Below are 26,937 nucleotides of genomic sequence, written 5' to 3'. Positions count from 1 at the left end.
GATCTCCCTATTAATTGTTCCTTTCATACAGGAGATGTTCAATTCCTATGACTACCTGGTTTTTCAAAGTTTCCATGGGAGACTTTTTGGCACCCTGTTTATGAAATGTTTAGAACCAAAGAAGACATAGAGCACCGATGTATATGGATCACCATTTCTCAACATAGCGTATATTAGTGATGCGGGAGGTAAGCTAACTGAAGCTGACATTATTAACACAAGTGTTTGTATTATTATTATTTCTTGTTTACACAGTCAGACAGGTGTTATTGACTGGTTTGTTTTATCCAGACATCGAGTCCTTCCCAAGGACCTGGGATGCCAGAATTTTATTGTCAATGGTTATAGATATCATCGCAGAATATAGGCTGTTCTCAGTAAAGCTGCTTTTTGTAATCGGCTGATGGTGATTTCTGTGGCCCCTATGGTGTTGAGGTGCTCTTCAAGGTCTTTTGGAACTGCACCCAGGGCGCCAATTACCACTGGGATTATTTTGGTCTTTTTCTGCCACAGCCTTTCAATTTCAATTTGTAGATCTTTGTATTTGGTGATTTTTTCTATTTCTTTTTCTTCTATTCTGCTATCCCCTGGTATTGCTATGTCGATTATTTTGACTTGTTTTTCTTTCTTCTCAACTACAGTGATATCTGGTGTATTGTGTGGCAGATGTTTGTCTGTTTGTAGTCAGAAGTCCCATAATATTTTTACATCTTCACTTTCTTCAACTTTTTCAATTTTATGGTCCCACCAATTCTTGGCTACAGGTAGCTTGTATTTTTTGCAGATGTTCCAGTGTATCATCCCTGCTACCTTGTCATGCCTTTGTTTGTAGTCAGTCTGTGCGATCTTCTTACAACAGCTGATCAGGTGGTCCACTGTTTCATCTGCTTCTTTACAAAGGCAGCACTTGCTGTTTGTTGTGGATTTTTCTACTTTTGCTTTACTTTACTTCTATTTACTTTACTTCTATTTACTTTACTTCTATTTACTTTACTTCTATTTTTTCGGTATTATTATTATTATTATTATTATTATTATTTTACATTTATATCCCGCTCTTCCTCCAAGGAGCCCAGAGCGGTGTACTACATACTTGAGTTTCTCTTTCACAACAACCCTGTGAAGTAGGTTGGGCTGAGAGAGAAGTGACTGGCCCAGAGTCACCCAGCTCACGCTATCTGATTATTTATTTATTTGATTTGATTTGATTTGATTTGATTTGATTTGATTTCTGTACTGCCTCATACCAGACTAGGGCAGGGAAAGGGGTGAAGATGCATGGATTGGTTTTGGACCAAAGCTCTCTGCCCATAGATGGGTAGACAAAAAGGATGAAAGGATAGGGCTACCTCAAGTGGATAGGGAAAGTGGCAGTCCAGAGAAGGAGAGAAGGGCAGAGGTGTCTCAGAACCATGCACAATGTTAGTGAGTACTGAGGGACAAGACAGACATAAGATGTATACATGGCAGAGCATCAGACCCCTCTCCCGTGAAGCTGAAGGTAAGGAAAGACAAAAGCAGATGAGGAAGGCAATCTATAGGAAAGCAATCCAGGGCAGATCTCTTTGTTGCACAAACTAGTGAGCAAGCCTGACCTGGAAGTTGTTATAGCAAGCACCTCAGCTGTTCTTGTTGGAAGTAAAGGACTATGCGCTGTCTCTTGTCTCAGTGACAGTGAAGGACAGACTAGTGAGTCAAAGGGCTAGAGGGTCAAGACACTGGTCACCCCTTCTCTGACACTATCCCTTTGATATGTAGGTTGCTACTCTCAGGGACTAACTTCCTTCCTTCCTTCTTGTTTTGCACTTCCTCTCTCCCTTCTCTTCCTGTCCCTTCTTCCTTGCAACATGCAAGCTCCTCTCCCTGCACCATGTGTGCAGAATCCATCTGCATCCAGCTAGCTAGCTAGATTAGAGATCCTAACTCCTCACTTTCCTATCTAGAATGGAGTTCTCTAATAAATGTCATATATATTGATTTGAAACTATGAACTGGCTCCAAGTTACTTTACTCTCAGCATACACGCATGCCTAACCAAATTCCACTGTGTTGTGCCTCTGTGCACTCTGCTATAATGAAAAAGGGATTCTCTTACCAGAGAGAATTCCCAATAGTTCTAGCTTGTTGATGTAAGGAGGCTTCCTTGACTGGTCTGTCTGCATTACTTACAAGTTAAATCCCTGTCTGGTATTCCTTTCATTCAAGGCCCACTGTGAGCCCAAATCTTACTAGTACATAAAATGTCTATTTTTGTGCTCCTGAGCAGGACTCCACACAGGCATGTTAAAACTAGCCATCAAAATACCTTGGAAAGAGTGCTATACCATTACCATTTTGAAAGAACAACTCTGAGGTATCTTTAAATGTGTGTAAGAACCCTTGATGTGTAAAGGCAAGTGTTAACACAAGGACTCCAAAAGAGATGCTTAGTATTGTTTGTTGTATCTTGGTTGGTTTCCTTTATCTGTCTAATTTTATTTATGTATATATTCATTCATTCATTCATTCGATTTCTATACCACCCTTCCAAAAATGGCTCAGGGCGGTTTACACAGAGAAACAACAAATAAATAAGATGGATCCCTGTCCCCAAAGGGCTCACAATCTAAAAAGAAACATAAGATAGACACCAGCAACAGTCACTGGAGGTCCTGTGCTGGGGGTGGATAGGGCCAGTTACTCTCCCCCTGCTAAATAAAGAGAATCACCACGGTAAAAGGTGCCTCTTTGCCAAGTTAGCAGGGTTTTTTTTGAAGATCCCTGTAATTTGCGCTTCCAACTGACTTGGAGTTGGAAGTCCAGGTTAAAATATACATGCCTTCCCAAAGAAGTTAATTTTTGAATGTAAGCCATGAAATCTGATATGAGTTTCTGAAAAGCCAATTGAGCTATAGTATGTATACAACTAATCCTTTGAACTGACTGACCTTTTTGGAAGCAATAAAGCTACATGGCTGAGTTAGCTGCTTTGAAATCAGTGATTACTGGAACTGAATGAGTCAAACTTAAGCCAAGTGATTGCACCTGCATGGATGGGGAGGGACAAAGTCCTTGTTTTTTGAAATAGTTGGATATAAGAACTTGAGAGGGAGAGAAAGGGGAGAAATCTATTCTTAAGGAGGCCAGAAATTGGGCAAGAAAGGTGTCGCCAAGAGGAGCTACTAACAAGTAATTTATAATTATGTTCAGACTGTGAGGGAAAGTACGGCCTATGAGAGAGCATGCTGGTGTAGTAACTGTTTAGTTTGGCACTTTAATGCAGAAATTCAGTGGGTGAAGCCTATTCTAGTAGTGATGGGAGGAAAACACCCTTAATGAATTTCTAAGGCTAGAGATGACAGACAATAGTTTTAAAGAGGATTAGGTAGTATGATGGCGCTGTCACTTTCAAGGGGTACACTCATTTCTTTTGTTCCACTATGATCTCTGATCAAACATGTTTTACAGAGTTTTGGATACATGCAAGGAGAGCTCATCATACCACCTTCAATCCTCCTAAAACTGTCTCTAGCCTTAGTTTCACATGACTGTTAAAGACACACAGAGGCTCTACCAGGAAAATAAGAGTATAAGGCAACACCCTGATGGGACGTTTTGCTTAAAAAGCAGGGAAGACTTCTAATATGAGAACACCACATGAGTATTGGCTCAATGGCTCCACACTGGTCTTACCTTGGGTATTTCTAGATGGAGGGCTTTTTTGGGCAAGCATCTGTGGGCTTGCACCTAGTAGTTCTTGTGTAGCTCATCCCCCTATTTTCTGTCTCCACCAGGGGTGGAATGCTGAGGAACATTGCAAGTTAGGATCCTTCCCCTGACTCTCCCACTGTTGCTGGCTCCCCAGTGCTTAATATAGGGAGTGCTTGTTTTAAACCACCCAGAGACATGCATTTTGGGCAGTACAGAAGTGTGTGAAATAAATAAAATAAATATACAGATACACACACAGCAATTTAATTATTTATTTTGTTGTTCTGCTGCACACTTCTGGTTTAGTGCACTTCTAGTTTACTGAATTTCTGTAGCATTTCCACCCCACATTTCTGCTGAGACTCCCGTGGAGCTTGGAATGGAAGATATCTTGTTTGAAGTGGTTTTCATTGTTTCCTGGTTCTCTGAACATCGTTACTGGTAGTTTAATACATCTCTTCCTGAAGTTCTGCTGAATTGTTCCTCTTTCCTCCTGCCCAGTTGTGACCCTGCACGCTTGACCCTGCATGCTTTCCCGGGAGTAAGTCCTATTGAACTTAGTCGGATTTCTGAGTAAACATGCATCTGTTCTGCTGCTGACCACAAATTGCTTCTCTTTCAAGTACTGGTGTGGGGAGAGAATAAAAAATATACCACAAATGCTGAATTTTTTTTTTAAAAAGTGTCTACTGGGGGTGGGACACAACAAGGGGACAGGGCAGGAGGAGATGGATCAATTAGTTATTACAGCCAGAAAAGGAGGGCATGGAGTGTGCGATCAGCAGTTCCTGCTGCTGCGACACTGGACTGTCCTCACCTCTTTCCCAGATTTTCATAGATCATAGAAAATGACTAAAAGGCATATAATTTGTTTATTGTCAGATGCAAATTGCATGTATGGTATCTGTACTTATGAGGTCATTATATTATCTGAATTCACGCCAGATAGATACAGGGCTTTTTATCCATGCACATTTTAAAGTTTTGAGGCTTGACTTACAGCCATTGAGCCTCTGGTGGCGCAGTGGTAAAACTGCCGCCCTGTAACCAGAAGGTTACAAGTTCGATCCTGACCAGGGGCTCAAGGTTGACTCAGCCTTCCATCCTTCCGAGGTTGGTAAAATGAGTACCCAGAATGTTGGGGGCAATATGCTAAATCATTGTAAACCGCTTAGAGAGCTCCGGCTATAAAGCGGTATATAAATGTAAGTCCTATTGCTATTGCTATTTAAATCTCCATGATTCAAGCAGTCAGATCACAATGGTTTGGAGGACCACCAAGAGGGAGGGAGGAGGTGAAGAAAGCTTCTTTCCCTAAAGGCTGAACAATAATCAGAGCAAAACTGTGAAAAAGTGTCAGTAAAAATTAAAAAGGCAACTGAAAGTTCATAATATTGATCAAACTGGCCTCAGTTAAGAAAACCCAAAAGAATCACATGAGGTGAGAATGAGAGGGAAAATGTTGGGAAGGACAGGGTGTACTCCCCAACGCTCCCATATATTACCACCTACGCAGGCAACTATTTCTCTACAGGTTGTGCTATTGTCCATCTACTCCTTTTTTACTTTACACAAGGTTTCATCCTTCCAGAATCAAATCAGAATAAACATAGTATGGAAATACAGTAATACTTCACAGTCACAGATTGTCATGCAGATTGTGCAACAAAGTAAGGGATGTACAGAACGTCATCTCTCTCTCACACACACACACACACACACTCACTCACACTAGCTGGTAAGGATCAGTGATCATGTTAAAATAAACCATCATCTGGAAAGACCTGTGGTGTCTTTGTGGTGATCAGGAGGACCTCCTTGTGAAAAATATAGAGATGTTCAGTGGATAGGCTAACTCTGGTCCTCCATGTGTGTGCGTCCATGCGCGCCTCCCAAGAATGTGTCAGTCACTGGAATTTCAATAGAGAAACATTCACTGGGAGCAGAATCATGCCCTTCAACCGCTAGTCAGCTATGGGAATGTTGGAAAGCTTGCACAAGAAAACTAAGCAGAGCATGAAGCAAGGGGGAAAAACTCTCCTCAGCCCACCTCACATACTTTTTGTTGCTGCCTTCTTTTGACAGATTGGTGAGGAGGGGCTTACTTTTTAAAATTTGGCATGGAAACTGCTCTCACAGAGAAGTGCCAGAGAGTTCTGGCTTTGAATTAAACTCGTTATGAGCCTTGGAAAATCCTGTACTGAGAATGCAATTTAGAAAGCTTGTGAACTGTACAACTTAAGTTGTGCATGCATGCATAACTAACTTTGCTCTCCAGTGCAAATTCGGCAAAGAGTGCCTGAGTCTAACTCTCTAATAGCAGTAGCCAAGCTTTCATCTTCACCCCTCCAGCAACAAAAATGACCATAGTATGTCTAAACCTGCACCATCTGCAGGGGTGGAGTTAGGGTTGTTGGTGTTTGGTTTAAAAAATACTGGTCCCCAGTGGAGGTTTCTTATGCAGAGCACACACCATGCTGAGCCTACCATTTTGATAAAGGGCATAACTTTCAGGGGGAAATGTGCACAACCAGAATAAATAAGTAGTGACTTTATATTACCAAACACATGTGGGATTTAGATGAATGAATGAATGAATGAATGAATCAATGAATCAATGTAGTGAAGCACTGACACCTCCACTGCACTAGCACAAGTGTGCAAAAAGGGCTTTGCAGCATCTGCTCCCTACCCACTACTATGCTTAGTATGTTGTTCATGCTGGAGAAAGGGTAGGGTAAGGGAGGTGAGGCAGGCTGGTTCATTTTGTCAAGTGTCTGCTGATTGGACAGTGGCTGCACAAACCAATTTTTAAATGTCATGTATTTGGTTTTTTGTTAAATTTTGCACCTCTTTAAAATGGAAGTGGAGCTAGGGTTAGAGTTGACTGGAAGCAGGGAGATGGACAATTGCGAGGTTGTTTGGAAGGGGAAATAATTTGGCAGGGAGGGGCCTGGGGGAGAATTTAGTCTGAAAAGAGAAAATAGCTTTGATATGGATACATATCAGTGAAACTGGGGCAGAGGAATGCCATTGCATAAGAACACAGGAAAATGCCTCCTGGGGCAGACCAAGGTCCTAGTCCAACAACCTGTTTCCAGTGGCAGCCAGCCAGATGTACCTCTGGGAGCTCAAAAAGTCCAGCACAAGAGCAACATCCTGTCTCAGTTCTCTGTCCATAGTAGTTGGAATACAAAGGTATTCAGCCTCTGGATGTAGAGGTTCCATTTAGCTGTCATGGTTAATAGCTATTTTTAGAGCTATATTTCACATGGTTATCTAAAATATTCTTAAAGTCACCTAAACCATTCTGTTTCCAGTAGTGCACAGATACATGCTTCTGGGAAGCTTAGAAACCAGGCATGGGGGACAATATTGTTCCCTTTTGTTTGTTTCCAGCATATGATGTTCAAAGGAATATGGTCTCTGGACAAGGACCTTCCATTTTAGGCGGGGCTTCTGTGGGTTTAGCTGGGGTGGAGTAGATCGTTTTGAATGAGTAGGAAGGATGTAGCATCCTCTACTTTTTGGAGGTGTCAGCTGGCACTGCTGGTGCCCCAGTGAGTTTAGGGCATAACCGTTTTTGTGAGCCACCTGAGTAGTATTGCATGGAGGGGTGAGATAGAAATATTTTAAATGGAAAAATAAAGAATAAACTAGTAGATTCGGTTGGAGTTGTCTGCTGTGTGGGTAAGCCTGACAGAACCTGGCTACCTAAGGAAATTTTGATTCTGCCATTTTTAAATTTGAGCACCTTGCAACATAATAAAACCATACCTCTGCACATACATTTGCAACATAATAAAACCATGCCTCTGCACTTTTATTATGTTGCACCTTGCAACGTCATAAAACCATACATCCATGCCAGAACACCCTTACAGCTTTTCCATTTCCTTTCCTTTGCAGCTGCTTCCATTAGGGGTGTGCTTGGTGGCAGGCCATACTATTATTCCATTAAAAAGAAATAACAGCAATGTAATACCATATCAACTTGCAGCTTAACACCATATTGACTTAGCATGAATAGTGTATTGGTGTTAATACTGTACAACCTATATATTCTTCTTGGTATTCCTTCAGTGCAGTGGATAGCCTAGAAGCCAGCGAATGCATCTGGGAGGAGTCCATGTGTCAGGAGGGGGTATTTCCCCCCTTTGCTTGCCCTATATAAAATTAAAATCTTACATCATATGAATTAACACCATATCAAATTAGTATTATTAGTATTAACACTAATACTGTATTAACACACATTGTGTTAGTGTTTACATTGTATTATTATCCATTATTTTGGTAAGGTAAAGATAAAGTGTGCTGTCGAGTCGGTGTCAACTCCTGGTGACCACAGAGCCCTGTGGTTGTCTTTGGTAGAATACAGGAGGGGTTTACCATTGCCTCCTCCTGCGCAGTATGAGATGATGCATTTCAGCATCTTCCTGTATTGCTGCTGCCTGATATAGGTATTTCTCATAGTCTGGGAAACATACCAGCAGGGATTCGAACCAGTAAAACAGCTGTGGAATATCAATGTGATACCAATAATTTCCTCCCCCCAAAAAACTTGTGGAGATGTACACAGGGATTCCCGCTATGCTTGTGGATGCCCAGAAACAAGCCAGAAGTGCAAGATGGAGGGTCAGTCATGCTACCATACATCATGGACCACTCACTAATGTGGACAGAACATAGCACTATAAATGTACACAAAAACATGCTGATGTGTAAGTAGAGAGACAGTTCTGCTTGCCACTCAAAGCGGTTAAGTGATGACTGGGTGGCACTATATGGAGCACATCTGGAAGTAACTTACTTCTGAGTGAACATGCCCATGGGAGGCACATATTGTGTATTTGTTATAGAAGAAATAGTGCTGTATTAAGTACTGTGTAGAACCCCTGCTTTAATTGAGATTCCTGCTGAGTGCAGAAGTGCAATGCCAGAGAGCTCTAGTGTGGAAGCATCCCTGAATGCTGCACAGCCCTTTGCATATTTACGGGGAAGTAACTCTCACTGTGCTCAGTGGAGCTGATTTCCTAGTTCTGGGTGGGCAGATTTCAGGCTTGTGAGATCTGCTTGGTATTTTACTAGAACCTCGAGGCCTGCCAACCAACTGCAGCTAGGTGCAAAATAGTGGCTGAGGAGGGCGGAGCCAAATGCAAAATGTTGGCTTAGAGGGTGGAGTCAGGTACAAAGTAATGGGCCAGTGTTCTCTCCAATTTTTTTCATCTGCGTGAGATGGGTTTTGCTCTGGATGGCAGTTTAAAGGCAGTATGTGTGCACATGCATTCAGAGTGGGGCCTTCCTGATTCAGCCTGAGCAGAACCTAAAGTTAACTCAGCGGACATTAAAAAAAACTTGTGAGTGTGCGCGCACCTCAGAGGGAACACTGGTCAGGAAGCAAGCATACACTTTGAAAGAAGGAACAGGGTTTTTTTTTCATGTCAACAGCCTAACTTGTATACGTGGGGGGAGACTTTTTGTTGCTGCCATTGTGTAGCAGTTGGGAGTCAGACACTTTTGCTGAGCTACTGCAAATCACCCAGAGATCTGCTAGTAGAGAAATAGATCCTGATCTATCCTGTGTACATCCCTGCCCTAGTAAGTACCTTTAGGACTGCAGCTCAAACCTGCATGGCAGCTCCTCTACTTGGGCATTTCCACTGTGCCCAGGAACAACCTTTCCCCACTTCCTCTGCCTCCCCCCATCCCACTACTCAAGCATCCAGCTCATTACTTTTGTGACATTTTAGTTGGTATTAATACAGGTGTTACTGTACCATTACTTTTTTGTATCCCTTAGGTTACTTTTCTTGGAAGTTCTATTTCCAAAAGGATCTTGGGTCTTAGGATGTTTGTTCATATGCGTAAATTTGCATTTCCTTATTGCAGTGGTAAAAACTACGTTAGCTGCAGTGCGCATTTGATTTTCCTTCTGCATTCTGTGGTGTGTGAACGATACTCACGTGTGCCACAACCAGTAGGGGAGAGGCTGGGTGGCATTTTTTAGTCTCATTTGTGAAAATCCTCTAGCTCTCCTGTTCTCATGGTAGTTAGGTGCCTTGCCTTCCTAGCTCTAAATATTTGGGCTAAATATAATTTCACTTTGTTAAAATGACAAATAGAGATGAACAAGTTTATGGTGACACAGCTTTCATAGACTATAGCCTACTTCATCAGCCCCGTTTCCAATTGTAATAGCTTTTAGGGTCTTGAGGTACCATTTCTGTCTTCTTGATAAGCATATTCTTCTTAGTGCCACCACTTGCCATTGTGAATGCCTGGTTGGGGTCATTCAGATTTAATTGTTCAGAGAAGTCTACACATGCAGATAATAGAAGTTTAGCTAACTCTCTCCCTTTACCACTCCTCTCTCTTTGTCCCTTTTGGTTAAGGAAGGAAGGAGGGGGTGGGAGTGGAGGAAGACTCTACATTTTTGTTTTGGCACCTGGTGCCTATCGGGAAACACAAGATGATAAACTTCAGAGGCTTAGCATAGACGGAGAGTCTCTAAGTGCCAAGAGATTACTTGATAGTAACTCTTTCTCTATCTGAAGCCTCGAAAGAGAGAGTTTAAGTTCACAAGAGTAAACAGGAAAACCTTACATCACTCTGTGTGTGTGTGTGTGTGTGTGTGTATGTGTGTGGGGGGGTGGGAGGAGTCTGTCTGTCTCCCTCTCTGTCTCTGCACACCACTCACAGCTCTTTTGTGGTTATGAATTGACTGCAGAGCGCAAGCAGCACAAGGCAGAGTGGTGCCTTACTGAGCTGAAGAAGTGCGGCTGAGAGGATTGTTAAAGCCATTTGCAGGACCTATCATGCCCCTTCGATGTGCCGGAGAGAAATCTAAGGATGAAATTGCTTTTGAGAGCTAAAATGGTAATGGACGCTTCCTTACTTTTCTTAAAGGTTTCTCTTATGCGGAGAATCCCTGTTTCAGGACTGGATTTTCTTCTTTTTCTTTTTCTTTTTTCTTTTTTAAGGGAAACTGCTGGCAAGCTGTACATTTCCTCTCTCCCATTTGATCCCCCCAGAGATCATTTTTAAAGAATTTTGAAAGCGTTAAATGCTGTCATTTCTCGGTGTGCACTGCTGCTTTTAAAAGGTTGCTTATTCACAAAGTAAATGACTTTTCTGTGTGTGCATGGTGTGGGAAAGAACAGGAGAAAAAACTGGAGAAAAGGAAGCTAGCTGGATAAGACCTTGGAAGAACAGAAGATATTTTCTCCCTGGATTTATCACAAGCTCTTTTTTATAATTTACTTTAGGAAGTGCCATCCAGGGACTTGTTGCAGCACAGATTTCAATAAAGTTGCATAAGGAAAGCTATAAAGGCTTTCCCCCTCAGCCTCCTGACATGAATAACTTTTAAAAGAAAAGAAAACTTTGATGGAAGTCTGTTAGATGTAATGTTTTTGTGTCCTGAAAAGGTTTTTCTTTTTAAATACAAACTATGAAATAATTTCAGAACATTATTTTCAAAAGAAATTAAGATCTACTATAATGTAAATGCCTGTTTGGTGGTGATCCGTCTAAGCAATTCATCATTTTAAAAGTGCAGCTGTCTTTGTAATTGAAACAGTAATGATAATACTTGTGGGTATGGGAGACAGTATTTCCTAATGAAAAGATATTATAAAACTACAGTATTTGAAATATGTGCAAGTCCTAGGGAAAAGTTGCTAAATGGAAACTCAGGGTATCCTGATTTCACTGGAAAGGGCAACTGACCAAGAATATCCCAGCTTTCCCTGCACTGAAAAGTGTCTTGCGTTGCTTTGTGATTGTTATATGTTATATTTACAGTGTACCCCTCATCCTGTGCAGTGAGCCCTCTACAACAAGCTATGCAGTGGCTGGCCTAGATCTGGGCTCTATGGGGAAGAAGGGAAAGTAATGTTTGTTGCTGTGTCTTGCATTTAAAAAAAAAAACAAAACCCAAACATTTCTTTTCGTCCTGTGGCAGAGCTCAATTCAGGACTGGGGTGAAGAGGTAGAGGAAGGAGCAGTTTACCATGTCACCCTGAAAAGAGTGCAGATTCAACAGGCTGCCAATAAAGGAGCAAGATGGCTAGGGGTGAGTGAAAACGACACTTTGGCATCTTGTGGAAATGCTTGGTGGACTTTGGAGTCCTGGTTGAAAGAGTGGAATTCCAAGCAAGCTGCTCTGCTGTTAGCTGTGCCAAAGCCTGGTTTTAACATTAAAATACTTGCTGGTCTCCTTTTGTGCTTGGTTCTTCATTTCTTATGCGAGACATGAAATTGAAGGATTTGGGCCAGCTGTGGTTTCAATGCAGTTTTAAAAAAACCCACCAAGGTCTCAGTAATAACTGTGGTTTAAATTTCAGATGTTTTTACTTATCTTAAGAGAAAAGGGAAGGGCCCATGGCTGATTGGTAGAGCACAGGCTTTGTGCACAAAAGATCCCAGGCTCAATCCCTGACACGTCCAGTCAAAGGGTTTCTGAAAGCAAGTCTGGGGGAAAACACGTGCCCGGGCCCCTGGGGAGCTCCTGCCAATCATATTTGACTAGGTAGATGCCACCAAGTGCCAGCACAGAAGAGTTCCCATTTGATTTGGGTTAGATATGGATACCTCCAGAGAATGACAGGAGAGTGGATGCTACATTGATAAAGCAAAATGGATCTCAGCCTGCTCAGTGCCTGGGTGGGAAGTTTTATGGGAGTTATAGATCAGTTGCTGTGAGATTTTCTTTTAGGTGGTAAGCTCTTTGGGGACAGGGATCCATCTTTATTTATTTTTATTTCCCTACGTAAACTCCTTTGGGAACTTTTGTTGAAAAGCGATATATAAATATTCATAGTAGTAATGGATATTCTTAGGTTTTCTCCCCTGGTTTTTTCTGCCTTACATAATAGTGCACTTTTACTTTGTGCTGGTATACAGCTGCTGTGCTTCATCCCAGAAAATGTTGCACTTCAGTGGCAGATGACACATGATTGGTATCACATTGTGCTAGGCCCTGTTAACCCCTGACTAGATCTGAAAAGTGTAATAGAAATTCCGCACATTGGAGTGAAATACAAAATGCATGTGCTAACATATTTATAATCAAGCCAATTTCTTGTTGGTATAAGAGACTGCAAATCACTTGGATTTCTTCATTGGTTCTAATTCAGAATCTTGTTGCATTAAGTATTTATTAAAAGATCTGGGACACCCCAAAGCTTGCCAACATCAGCCAAAATGTTGTTCTGGTAAAATGTATCACTTTCTCTCTCTTAGGTTTTGGACAAGGCTTTGGTTGTCTATAGTGTTTTTTTTCAATAACATGAATAATTAAACAACAAAAACCCTACTCAGTAGGGTTTGTTACTACGAAATGACTTCTACAATTCTATTTTGTTGTGGTTCTGATTGTGCAGAGTCTAGGTATGGTGAAAGAACAAGATCATACCTGACCCCGGTGCTCCGTGCCCCCCTGATAGCTGCATGTTGGATATCATGTTGAAAGAGGGGTATGTTAGTCCTAATTGTTGCTAGTTACCCACAGTTTTTAGAGGTAATAATCAAACAGGTCAGGCTAATGTATCTATGCATGTTGAACCCAATTAGAAAGAGCCATCCAATGCATGCATATTATTTAGCTTGGGAGTGGAGAAGGCATAATCCCAGTCCCCGCCCTCCCACACACAGTGCGTAGTTTCCAATAGCTTCATGTTTGAAGAGGGCTTACATTATGTTTTACTGAGATTTTGTTTTGTATATGTAATTTTCATGTCTGTTCTCATGTCTTGGAAGGTTCTAGAGGCTTTGATGTTGGAGGCCACCTTGTGTGCCCATTGGGTAGAAATATGGAGTATTCAGTTCAGAGTGCCTTTTCATAAGGGAAAAAACCTATATCGGGCAACAGCAATATAGAAGATGCTGAAAGGCATCATCTCAGACTGCGCGGGAGATGGCAATGGTAAACCCCTCCTGTATTCTACCAAACCCCACCACAGGGCTCTGTGGGCGCCAATAATCAACACCAATTCGACGCCACAACTTTACCTTTACCCAAGTTTGGAACTTCCTCTCTAGACATGATACCTTCCTTACTATCCTTTAGGTGCCAGGTGAAGTCCATCCTGTTCTCCTATGCCTTTAGTGGCTTCTTGTATCTGAAGACCCTTTGTTTTGCCTTTTAACTGCACTGAAATTTTAGTACTGACTTTACTGACTAGTTTTCTGTTGTTCTCAGCTTATTTTTCAGTGTTGTTGGTTGTTCTTATTTTCTTTCAGATTCTGTATTGTTAGCTGCCTTATGGCTCTGCTAAATCTTTTATAAATAAACACTTGTAAGCTACTTTGAGTGCCATATGGCATTAAATGAATCTCAGAAGTTCTAAAAATAAAAGATCTAGACAGACAGATATAGATATGTATGTGTATGTATGTCGGTTTATATACAATAAAATCAGTTCATCACTGCTCATGTGGAAGCATAAGGAAATAAACTTGAATTCTATATTGGAAATCATTTCTATACATGGCTGATAATTCAGTGATTGTTGGATCTGCCTTGAGATTTAAGTCAAACAGAAACCTTGTTGGGAACTGTAACATTGTAAAGCAGCATGGTTAAATAAGCAGACTTTGCCCTGCATACAGAGAGTGCTGAGAATTTCTCCCTTTTCATTCCCAAGAAGTACGAAGTGTTCTCAACAGAACAGATGATTGCAAATCTGCTTCCTTTGATGTGTGGCAGATTTCCCATGTATGCCTCCTGCTTGTATTAGAATTGGGTAAAAAAATAAAATATCTGATTTATTTATTTATTTATTTATTTATTTATTTATTTATTTGCAGGCAGCAGCTTTTGCTAGGATACAAGGCCACTGAGAGTGGCACTATGTCCTGTCACTGTGGATATAAAAATCTTGCAGTTGAGGAAGGGAATATCTGAAGGCTGTTTTTGTCAAATTTAATTTGGAGTTCTGAGAGCACAACTGTGTGCAGTTTGTTCAGCTTCAAGAAGCATGCTGGAAAAGTGTATTGTGGCAGAGGGTCATGCCATATGTATATACATATATATATACACACACACAATTAGCATACATTGCATGGATGCAGCAAGTCACTGATTCAGACTAATCACACCAGTTGAGTCTTTTCTAGTTCCCTGGCACTGCTGAAAGCAACTCTTAAAAATGGTAATTTAAGTTTTTGAGTTGAGAGAGAGAGAGGGCAAGTTTTGTTCTCATTTCAACATTTTTCCAATTGTAGCCCCATAAACATCTCCTGTAGATAGCTGAGAATGAAGATGATCTGCAAGCTCTAGTAATGAAAGTCAAGGAGCACAGTGAAAATATGTGACTATGACTAAATGTAAAAAAGACTAAACTAATGACAACAGGTACAGCAACCAGCCTCAGAATTTATAATGAAGACATTGAAATGGTGGATAGCGTCTGCCTTTTAGGATCGACCATCAACAGTAAAGGATCCAGCAGTCAGCAGTCAAGAAAAACGCTGCAGACTAGCACTTGGTAGGGTTGCAATGAAGGCCTTAGAAAGGATATTTAGATGCCGTGATGTGTATATACCTACAAAGATTAGAATCTTTCAGATAATGGTTTTACCCGTGACACTCTATGGATGCGAAAGCTGGACTCTGAAGAAGCAAGATAGAAAAAGTATTGACGCTTTTGAACTTTGGTGCTGGAGAAGACTTTTGAGGATACCATGGGCAGCCAGGAAAACAAACAAATGGATCATAAAACAAATCAATCCAGAATTTTCACGCGAGGCACAAATGACCAGGCTCAAACTATCATACTTCAGACACGTTATGTGAAGACCCAGCTCCCTTGAGAAGTCCAAAATGCTGGGGAAAGTTGAAGGAAAGGGAACAAGAGGACGACCTGCAGCAAGGTTGATGGACTTTATCATGACAACAATGAATGCACCACTGAGAGACCTTAAAGGCCAAGTTGAAGACAGCTCATCCTGGAGAGAATCTATCTCTGTGGTCACTAAGAGTAGACACTGACTTGGCGGCACTTAATCTATCAATCAATCAATAGATGTTGATGGGACCCATTAACTTCTGTAGAAGTAGGAGTGGGTAAGATGAGCAGGGGTGGCTTGTTAATGAGGCAAGGGAGAGTAATGGCTTCAGGCAGCATCTGTGCCATGAGATGGCAAGTGGGGACATCCCACCCCTTCCCTACTGCCCTCAGGTACCCCTAGCCATTGCATCAGTTGCCAATGGCTGCTGCTGCTTGGATCTTTGCTGCCCTGCCTCCCTGACTGCTTAATCTGGACAGCCAGGCATTTAAACTGCAGGGGAGCAGCAAGGGAGGGGACCTGGCAACATGAAGCTCTATTTTTGCTGAGTTGCCTCCCTGTCATGCAGGTTGGTGGTGAGGTGGCAGCCAGTGAGGGAGGAGACTTGGAAAGAGTTTCCACCTTTGCTGATCTGCGATTTAAACACTTGGCTGCCTAATCCAGGAAACTGGGCGTTTAAACTGTAGATCAGCAAGGGAGGAGACTTGGAAAGAATGGAGATTCTAGCTTTGGTAGATGGACACCTGTGATGTCCATCTACCAAAGCTAGAAGCCCCATTCTAATGGAGTCCCCCGCCAGCCTGCCTCTACCAATCTGCTGCTGTAGCTGTTTGCATTCAGCAGTGTTAGATCAGCAGAAGCGGAGCTGCAGGGGGCTTGGTGAGAGCATTGCTTCTAGCTGAGTTCCCTGCAGCCCTGCTGATCCCAGCTGCCCTGGGAGCAAGGCAAGGGTGAAGGGGACTCAGCTAGAAGCTCTGTTTGACCCATCTAGCTCAGTTTTGTCTACACAGACTGGCAGTGGTTTCTCCAAGGTTGCAGGCAGATGTCTCCCTCAGCCCTATCTTGGAGATGCCAGGGAGGAAACTTGGAACTGTCTGCAAGCAAGCAAGCAAATGCTCTTCCCAGAGTGGCCCCATCCCCTAAGGGGAATATCTCACAGTGCTCACAGGTGGTCTCCCATTCAAATGCAATCAGGGCAGACTCTGCTTAGCAAAGGGGCCAGTGCATGCTTGCTACCACAACACCAGCTCTCCTCCCTTAGACCAGGATTCTGTTTCTTGGTCATGGTGAGTATGACAGAACTTGAACTGTGCCAGAACTGGAAGTTCCAGTTGGTTTATGTGTACAGTATATCATTTTGCCTTGTGTAGTTTTTGTTAAAGATCTACAACACCCAAAACAGAAAACTAGAAACAGCATACACTAGTTTTGAGATTTATTGTTTTGTTTTGGAATCACCTTTGTGATGGTTTTGCAAAAGATGCAAAAGATGCTAAGGAGAAAAAATCTTCTAAGAACTGGAAGAATATTGGAAACAGAGTACAGTGTACTTTATAGACATAAAAAGCTATAGACTAGGAAATGCAAATAAACTGATGTTATTGAAAGCAATTCTGGTACTGAGCTGAACTTGATCTGCCTGACCTGGTCCAGTAGGAGAAATGATTGAAACCCAACCCAGTTTCGTCAGGATTCCTAGAGCAGCCCTCTAAATTGCATCCTTCTGTCTACAAAACCAAACCGTTGTTTTGCTAGCTCCATCCTAACAAATCTTGTAAGCTGCAGGGCACTATATATGTAAACCTGCCTCTATATAAGTTTAGAAGATTTGTAACAAGAGGCTAAAGAAAAATGTGTTTGAAGTATGTTCCTGTCCCTGTCTCCTGGGCATTAATGACTGGTACACTAAATGGACAGTGAGCTTTGCACAAATGATTTTTCTTTTAAAAAAATGAAACCAGCCACCCCCAGACCTACCCGTGGGTAATGTTTTAGTGCTTGTTATCTAGACTCTGTATTAGGGCTGGTCCAAGTTTTTTTGACATCTGGATTGAAAAGGCTGCTGACCCCATCCCACTCCACACACCTACCCTCCTACTGTTTGCTTTAATCAGAGCAAGCCAAGTTCAGGATGACAAATAATGCTATTTGTTATGGAACTGCCACTCATGGCCCTTGGCCCATATCCAGCTCCCCAAAAGAACTCAAGTTGCCAGAGGCAAGGATGTTAACTTCAGTCATAAGTCTTTTCCAGCACTCACTTTGGAGCAGTGGTATAATGATGGCCTGTGTCCAAATCATCATCATCATCATCATCATCATCATCATCATCATCTCTCCCCCCCCCCCCCGATTTTATTTTCATGGCACCATTAGGCATAGCAAAAAGTTTTCCCCCCCTCATTTCATTTTTGGTTGGTGGCAGCAGCAGCAACAGCCACCATCCCCACCACAGAGGCTGCGCCCCCAGCAATGCACACTAACCACCACCACCTCCTCCTCCGACACATCAGTCTGTACCTCTTCCTCCACCTCTTCTAGCTCTTATGGTGCTGATGGTAGAGGAACTAAACAGCATGCCTTCTGTGTGAAAAGCTAGCCAAGAAATGATGCGTGCACACCTACCACCATTCCCAGCTGACTTGCCACTCGCTGGGCATGCTCTTTAGTTCCTCTGCCACTGGCACTACGAAGGCCGGTGGCAGGGGCCAAAGGCAGAAGTGGAGGAGGAGGCGTTGGCTCACAGGGCCGGAGTGTGGTGCCCGGCATGAGAACGAGACAAGTGATGGACCTGCGATGGCACCCCCTGAGTGCCCCAGCGCCCCTGTGGACTTGTGTTAACGGAACATGCTGAGACACTGCTAGCTCTGCCCCTGCTTTGGAGAGTGGCCTCACTGGCTCACCACTCTCCATCTAGACCTTGAGTCAAGTTAGTCGCTGAATAGGGTTACATTTAAGGATTTGCTGCTGGTTTGGAACCATAACCAACAGGGCAGCTAATTTAATATTCCACTCCATCAGCAATTCTCACTTAAAAATGGGAACTATTTTCAACATGCATCAGCAGGAATGTTTTTTCAATTGTTTGAAATCTCACATTGATTTCTTGGAATGCTTCACTTTTCCGGATCTGAGAAACAACTGCTATTAGCTGTTCTGTTCTGAGGTGTTAGAATTGACTGTATTTTTCATTGCGTACACAGAATAGTGGTGGGAGTATGTTTTGTTGGACCAATCCCTATTAATGTGGTGTGCGAATTTTTATTCACACACAACTCTTCATCAGACAGAGGAGCAAGGATCGTGAGCTCTCAGCTGGGTAGAAAATCAAAATAAACTGCTAATGCACTATGTGGCTGATTTCAAAGGCGGTGGTGTCCCAATTACAAAATGTACTTTTAACATATAGTTGGTCTTGGTAACTTTTCTCTACTACTTCAATTTATATAGCTCCATCTGTGTACATGGTGCTTGACAAAGAATAAAAGGACAGGTACCTGCCACAAAGGGCTTACAACTAGAAAACAGGAGACAACAGGAAGGGAAATGAGGATGGGGATTTATTGAAACGTCACTCACATCTGTATAGGGGTGTGCATGGAACTGGTTTGGCTGGTTCAGTTCGTATCTGAACCAACCTAATCTGGTCCAGTTCGGCCACCGAACTGGGTCAAACTGGTTTGGGGGATATACTTGTAAGGATATCCTGTGATGATTCCCCTTTACAACTACAGGGGGTGGGGTGGGCATTCAAGAGGGAAGGGATGGCCGGGCGGGGGTGGTGAGAGATGAAAAAAGCTGCTTACCCCACCTGGCGCAGCTGCCGGCACTGCTGCTCGCCACCGCTCACCCTTTCGGCATGGCCCAACGCGTACTCCCCGCTCCTTTACCAAGCTGCCTACTTGGCAACATCTTGGATCTGGCCTCTGCGCATGCTGCCTTCTCTTGCCTGGCCGCTCCTTATTGTGCTCAACCGGTTTGCCTGAACCTGGCCCAGTTTGGTTCACGATCAAACCTTCCAACCAGCCCCAGTTCTAGGCCAGCTGGTTCAGCACAAACCATACACACTAGAGTTCTTTAGGTTTCCAGCTAGCTTTTAATCCTCAACCCTGTTAATATCTGAGCCAGTGTTAATGTTGGTTGTGTTCTGCTGCACTTCTTTTTTTACTTTTCACTTTTATATAAGGGTGTCTTTTACGCTTTAACGGTTGTAAACTGGTTTGTGTAAACTTTTTTTAAAAAGTTGTATTAGAATATTGTTTAAAAAATGAGTAAGTAAATAAATTCAACCAGGTGTACTGTAAGATTCAACTTTTTCAAGTTTTATAAGAAGGTAGCTGTTTGTTTATTAGCATTCCCTGCTTCAGAAGCCAATAGGGAATATGCAGTTGCGTCGTGAATGAATGCAGGTATAAGAGGCTCCGAAAAGCCTGTGCTGTCCTTCAGCAGTGTGTTTGGGGGTGGTGGGATGACAGAGATGTTTGTGATGAGAATAGGTGTTCCAGATATACAAGAGAGCTCCTGTTTCATCACTGACATTCTGGAGGGTGTGCTTTGTACAGTAGCCTCTTGCGGACTCCCCCTCCCATGTACATGGAGCTTTCTGGATCCCAGCCAATGAGAATAACCACAAGATTTGCCCCTTGGTAACTTAGTGTACATATGTTTGTTTTCCCAGAGTTCTTGCTTCATACAAATTAAAACCCTGTTAAGAGTTGACTCAGCCTTGCTTTGTGCTGAGACAGACAACTTCAGTTTCTGGAGTTGACACTGACAGTTGGTTACTGGTGGCTTCCCTTTCTGATTATAAGAACTAAAGCTCTTGAAGTGGTTATTAAATATATGATGCCACTTTTCATAAAAAGTAAGGAAGAGCCTGAAATGCTGATAGCTTGTTGAAGTTGTCTGAGTTTGTTTCTTTGAGATCTTCCTCTCTCTCAAATGTTTTGAGCAGTTTACACAAATATTTGAAATTTACGTTTAAAAAGGGAAAACAAATTATCTTCCCTTTTCTCTTGGGTATTGCTGAGAGTGGGGGAGAAGGGGTGCAATTTCTCACTAGCCCTTTCCCCTCTGGCTGGTGACTCTGTCTGTGACTGTGCAACTGTATCAAACTGTGTCTTGTCAGTCTTCCAAATGAAAGGCACTAGGTGTAAACACTGGATTAAAAAAACTCTTTTTTTGCTGTGTCAGAAATGGATACACGTTGAATCCTCCAGAATAATTTCATATGAACTCTATTCAAGGGGACAACTAGTAGAAAGGCTTGTGAAATTACATGGGCGTGGACTGCAGATAAGGGAGGGTTTTGACCTCCTTGTTCCAGCTTTTTCCAATCCATCCTTCCCTTTGTCCCAGGAGTGGCATCATAGATCAGCCAAGCTGGCCGCTGGCTGGGAGCCTAGAACATCAAAAGACCCCTTCCCCAGCCGTAAGGTTCTCTCCAATGCCTGAGTTGGTTGAGAGCAATCCAGCACAACCCAGAGTGATTCATGGCAACCATGCTAATCTTCACTATCTTTTTTTAAAACAACAATGCAATGCACTCATTCCATTGCTGCATGACTGTGATGCAGCAATGAGGTGCATTGTGTTTTATTAAAAAAAATGAATGAAAGAAAAGATGGTGATGGTCAGCACTCTGCATTGCTCCAGAGAGTTGCTGCTGTCAAGTGTCAAACCTACTGGGTGGTGGGTGGCCTGTGCAGAGTGCTCTGGACTGCTGCCAGGATGGGGGGGTGGGCCGAGCCTGGCTGTGCACACACCATCAGGTGGCCAGGTGTAGGACCATCTCTAGAGCCACCCACAGCTTGGCACCCATGATGCTTCCAACCCCTATTCCTTCTAGCTCTCTTATCCCCCTCCCCTCTTTTGAAGAGTTTCCCTGGTTCTCTTTTTCTTCCCTGCAATACCACAATGCCATTCTCTAACCCCACTCCTAAAAAGCTCCCCTTGGATTTGATTCTCGGATTTTCTGCACCTGAGAAATTTAGTAATAAGTATAGTGCATTATTTCCCCCCCCCCCCCGCCCCATAGTAATGAGCAACCATCATTCAGTTTATGTTGGAGAAAAAAGTATGTATGTATGTATTTTAAAGATGCACCCTCACCTTTCAATCTAGCTGATTCCCCTGAAGGCTTACAAACTATGATGGTAAGGCCATTCAAGATTGCCTCTAATGGAATGCAATGTTAATGTTTCTTTCCAACCCTCCAGTGTTTCTGAGATTGCTGCTGTTGCCCTTACATCTGCACTTCCTGGAAGAGGGCTATAACTAGCCTGATTCAGGCATTATGCTGTTTGGGTGTACAAATGTCTGTATACCCGTACATGTGTTTGTGTGAATGACTGTATCTGTGTTCATTTAAAAATGAACCTGGATACAGGCCCTTCAAATGCATGGTAGAGATGGGAAGTGCACTTCTATACTTGGGTTCAAGAAAACATGTGAACGACTGTACAGATCTGTACCTGTGTACACTGTACACACATACAAGTGTTATTAATTAAATTAATTAATTTAATAGTTATTTTCAATTAATACTAGTGTGCACACTGTACACGCATACACTGTACACACATACAAGCCAGCATAGCATAGTGGTTAGAGTGTTGGACTAGGACTGGGAAGACCCGAGTTCAAATCCCCATTCATGAAACTAACTGAGTGACTCTGGGCCAATCACTTAACTCTCAGCCTAACCTACCTCTCAGGGTTGTTGTGAGGATAAACATAACCATGTACACTGCTCTGGGCTCTTTGGAGGAAGAGTGGGATATAAGTGCGAAAATGAAAAATGAATGAAGTATTGAATATAATGTGTGAATGGGCCTACAGTCATCCAGGGACTGGGCTTTTCCTCAGGCAGGCCAGATGGAGTATGTCTCCTGGCTTGTCTTTTGATGGTGGTGCAAGCTAAGGGAGATGCTGAGGAATCCACTCAGGGGCACACTCAGGGCAGCAGGGGCTACACTTGTTTACTGCCTTAGGTAACTTAAGGGCTTAAGATTTGAGTCTGCTCTTATCTGAATACCATGGCCTTGAGTTCTGTTTCTTGGACACACTAGAATGTGACAGAATGTTGAGAACGGGCTTTTTGTATAGCACCACTCTCCATTTTAATCACCGCAGCGTGCATTCACTGAGTACTGAAAAGCTTGTCATTCCGAACTGTTCCCCCCACCCGGGTGAGAGAAGACATAGCCGTAGTGTAAGGCCATGTATGAATTTGGCCTGTTTTGTGTCTTGGCTCCAGAATATAGATGTTTTCTGTTTTCAACATAGTTCTTCAGAAAATATCCAAAGAGATCTGTCCCAGTGGTCTCATTATGGCAGAATAGCCTGTGAAAAGTTCATAGAGAACCATGTTAACCACGCCTGCATCCATAGAACTGAAACAACTTTTTTTCTCTTCCTAATGCTTAGAAGACTCCTTAGCTGAGGTCATGTAACTGTAAAGCCTGCCAAGAGCAAAAATGCTTGCAAGTTATAGCTCTCCCCCTCTCCCCCTATAAATGAGTTGAACACATAAATGCCAAATTCCTGAGCTGTTGTTTCAGCCATAGACAGTGCTCTTGGTTATATTCTTTGTAAACTCCCTTTGTTTTGTTTTGGTTTTTTGTTTGTGTAATGTCTTCATATTTCATATTGTAGAGGTTTGTGGTTCTCTCAGGAAATATAGAATGATATGGAACTCATTTTCTCCCATCATATAAATGATTGGTAGCTTTTGAAGGAAAAATTCCTGGTCATAGTTTCCTTCATTTCTTGAGGGCAGATTCAAACTGATTCAATGTAGTGGTGTTTTTAAAAGGATTTTCTTCATTTTGTCTTAATAAGGCCGGGGACTGGCTTCCTAAACTTGATGTTAAGATTAGTTGTAAATGAGCATTCTTTTAAATCCAATTTGTTTTGCAACTTTAAAGAAAATATGCATATACATTTTGGAAAGGAATCTAAACTCCTTTATTTTTAGGAACATCTAAAGTTTTGACCTGGTGGGTTTTTCTTCTTTGAGAGGAGAAGAAATTTGATTTTTGATAAAATCTTGTTTGGGATGAGTCTGCTCCAAGTTCTTTCATGCTTTTGTGTTGTGGTCCATATTTTCTGGCATGCTGGCCTTAGAGCATAGCTCAGCCCTTCTCTGCAAGAGACAAAAAGTGCAGATGGCCTCATGCTTCCCATAGCCCATAGTGGGAGAGGAAGCTATGCCTAATTGCACTTTTGAGATTTGCTACACTGTGGCCAGGGAGGCTGGAGAGAATTGAGTAGTGTGCCCTAATAGCTATCCAGGTCAAGCAACTGGTCTGTGCTCATAGGACTCTGGTTGCATAGTGGCTGTCTAAATGCCAAGTCCTTTCCAGTTTCCTACAGGATGCAGTCACCAGGTGATTCAATGAGCTGCAGTAAGGCCCAGAATGCACCCACTCCTCTGGCATAGGATGCCTTGTGGCATGCCCCACCCCAGCTGTAGCTGGCTCCATTCAAAGTTGTACAGACAGGCCAGCCAGATAATCAGCTTGAAGGAGTAGATTCCTGCATTACCACGTGTTGCGCTGGTATATGCTTAGTATGACCATGGTCATGCTTTATGCACCACTTTCCTGTGGGTTGGACCCAGCTTCTGCCAGTACTGTGTATCTGACCCCTTATCTTCTTTTGACATGTGGAGGCTTCCAAATACTGTTCTTTGTACATTGGGTCAAAGTCTGCAGCATACCTTTAGGTTGCAGACCTGATTCCTGAACAAGGCTGTTCATTCATTTGTAATTATGCATAGGATTTATTTCTATGTGCTAGTATTCTGCCCTGTTCTAAAGCTCAGAGCAAGCAGCAGCAACATATTATTACAAATAATGTACGTTAAAAGGATACCTCCCACTTGCTTTTCTTTTCTTTTGCTCCTGCTGCCAGCTCCAGAACTTCGGCTCCCTTGGGCAAGGCAACCATAGTGGGCTCCTAACATTAACAGATGGAGAGGAGAAACCAGCAGTTATCTTCTGAGGCTTCTGAACTTCTTAGCAGTGCTGTTGGGACAGTGGGCCCTGTGCCCACTTTCATTACCCTCTGGGATATTATCAGTTGCCCTCTACCAGATAAAATAAATGCTTTTAAACCGCAGTCTTCCAAAGGTTGTGCATTTATTACCCCACTACTTTATCTCCTTCCACATACATTTACTCTCTTATTTCCTCATCTATTACTCTGGGCCCCTTTTATGGGCGGAAAGCTGTTCTAGGGGATGAGAGAGCTGGTCTTGTGGACAAGCATGAATTGTCCCCTCTGCTAAGCAAGGTCTGCCTTGGTTTGCATTTGGATGGAAGACTACACGTGATCACTGTAAGATATTCCCATTAAGGAATGGGATCATAGCTTAGTGAAAGAGCATCTGCATGCAGAAGGTTCCAGGTTCACTCCCTGGCATCTCCAGGTAGGGCTGGGAGAGACTCCTGCCTGAAACTTTGGAGAGCCACTGCCAATCAATGTAGACAATACTGAGCTAGATGGACCACTGATCTGACTCGGTATAAGGCAACTTCCTACTGTATGTTCCTATCTCCATATATGGCTTGTCCAGCTTTTTCTTATATCCCTTACACTCAAGAGGCGTATCTAGGGTGAGGCAGGCAGGACATGTGCCCCGGGCGCCACTTGAAGGGGGTGCCATTTTTTAAAATGAAAACATTTTAAAAATGGCTGCCAAAAGCAAAATGGCCACCATGCATGCTCAAATGACCTCTGTGAGGCCCTAGGCCATGCCAGGCCTTGCAGAGGCCAATTGAGCATGTGTGGTGGCCATTTTGTTTTCAGCAGCCATTTAAAAAAAATATTCTAAAGAATGGCCACCACACATGCTCAAATGGTCCCTGTGAGGCCCTAGAGGCCAGTGGGGGGGAGGGGGAACCTTTGCAGACTCCCCACACACATGGCCTTTAGGAAGCCCGCCAAAGGGGCTACAGGTTAAAAAAAATTACTATAATATACTGTAAATCGCTGTGCACATATTTAGTTTGGCACTATATACAGAGAATCAGGGCTTGTGAATACTGAGCTGAGGCTTATGAGCTAGGATTGTATTCATTTGTTCTTACTTTGCTTCTTGTGATAAGTGAGTAAAATGTGATGTCTTAATAATATGGCTGTTAATGGTGAGTTTGTCTTTGAATTAGTGTGAAATCCTTAGTATTGAGGCCCACTGGGAGTTTCTTGCTCTCTTTCTCTCATTTTAACTGTCTTTCTGAAATACTAGAATATATTCCAAGCAGTGACACAGTTTACTCTGCATATCCTTTAATTATTTTCGGAGTATCTGGGAAAAGCCATATTCTCCATTTATTTTAAAAACTTATGTAATAGTGATGCTACAATGCATAGTAGAGAATTAGACAGGCACTTCTGTTCAGTTTTCCAAGTACACCTCCACTTAGTATTTGGGTATTTCATGAGCTCCAGCATACTGAAATTTGTAGTTTTCCAGCATTTTTTTGGTCTGGCTACATCCACTGCTAAATAGTTTTGGAAATATTAGAAGATTAACAAGCTTGACTTGTATTTTTCAGCTGATATTATGGTAAAGTTATCTGAAAGATGGGTGTCAGATGTTTGGACAGGGGGCGCAATTTCAGTGCTTGCCCTAGGCGCTATTTTCCCTAGATACACCTCTGCTTACACTTCACACTTCTTAGCATTAGGATTGCAGCCTAAAATTTTAATGCATAAATGAGAGCAGCATCAAACTGCAGTAGGATGGAAAGATAAGTAAAGAGCTTTCTATTTACACATTGATGGTATTTTGTGTCTAAAGACTTTTGCAGTATTGTATCTGAAGAAGATATTTGGCTTTGATATTTTTTCTTTCTTTTGAGAATCGTATAATTTTGTTTCCATTCCGGATTATGAATAATTGCCTCATGTATGGAATCCTGGAAATGACAACATATTTGGCCATTGAGTACATCTTGTAGTCGTATAAATTGGCAGCAAGCTTGTATTGGGTAATTCGCTTGGAAAATCATAACGAAAACATAAGTTAAACTTTTTGGGTGGTGTTCCATATCCAAAGCCCACACACAGATGCTTGGAAGTAATGTTTCCTTTGAGGTTCTAAAAGAATATCCTGAGAGACGGTGGGTGTGGAAGAATGGTCTAACCCTTTGATAAGATTGTTGGATTTTTGTAGTTTCTTGAAAGTACAAGATACCATAGTTATCCAGGGTTTTACAGATCTGCAGATGGGTCTTAGAGACCCAGTTTTTTTTCATCCACAGTATGAAATATAGGCAATTTTCACCTATCTGAGGTTTCAGAGTGGCTGGAAATGACGTCTGATATCATTTACAGCCGCCATTTTGAAGCACAGAGCCATTTCGTGGCTCTTTTTTGTTAAACAAAATTGAAAAATAATAAGATTATTTGGGGGGCATTCCTGGACACCTGGAGAACAAGGTACTA

General features: G+C 42.4%; 1 protein-coding gene across 7 annotated transcripts in view; it reads left to right on the top strand.

Annotated features, from left to right (window-relative positions):
- RGL1 (ral guanine nucleotide dissociation stimulator like 1) overlaps window positions 1-26,937 on the top strand; it is a 190,225-nt gene that overhangs the window by 51,936 nt on the left and 111,352 nt on the right. For 6 of the 7 annotated variants that reach the window (XM_053245816.1, XM_053245817.1, XM_053245818.1 and 3 more), the window contains 3 exons: window positions 32-188; window positions 10,421-10,569; window positions 11,657-11,767. In XM_053245816.1, coding sequence (XP_053101791.1) covers window positions 10,543-10,569; window positions 11,657-11,767 — 138 coding nt within the window. In that variant the 5' untranslated portion in view covers window positions 32-188; window positions 10,421-10,542. The remainder of the gene's footprint in view (window positions 1-31; window positions 189-10,420; window positions 10,570-11,656; window positions 11,768-26,937) is intronic. The other variant, XM_053245819.1, reaches the window with a different exon arrangement.

The sequence above is a fragment of the Hemicordylus capensis genome, chromosome 4 (assembly GCF_027244095.1).
Source record: "Hemicordylus capensis ecotype Gifberg chromosome 4, rHemCap1.1.pri, whole genome shotgun sequence".
Classification (NCBI taxonomy): domain Eukaryota; kingdom Metazoa; phylum Chordata; class Lepidosauria; order Squamata; family Cordylidae; genus Hemicordylus; species Hemicordylus capensis.
This window is presented reverse-complemented; position numbering and strand designations above follow the sequence as displayed.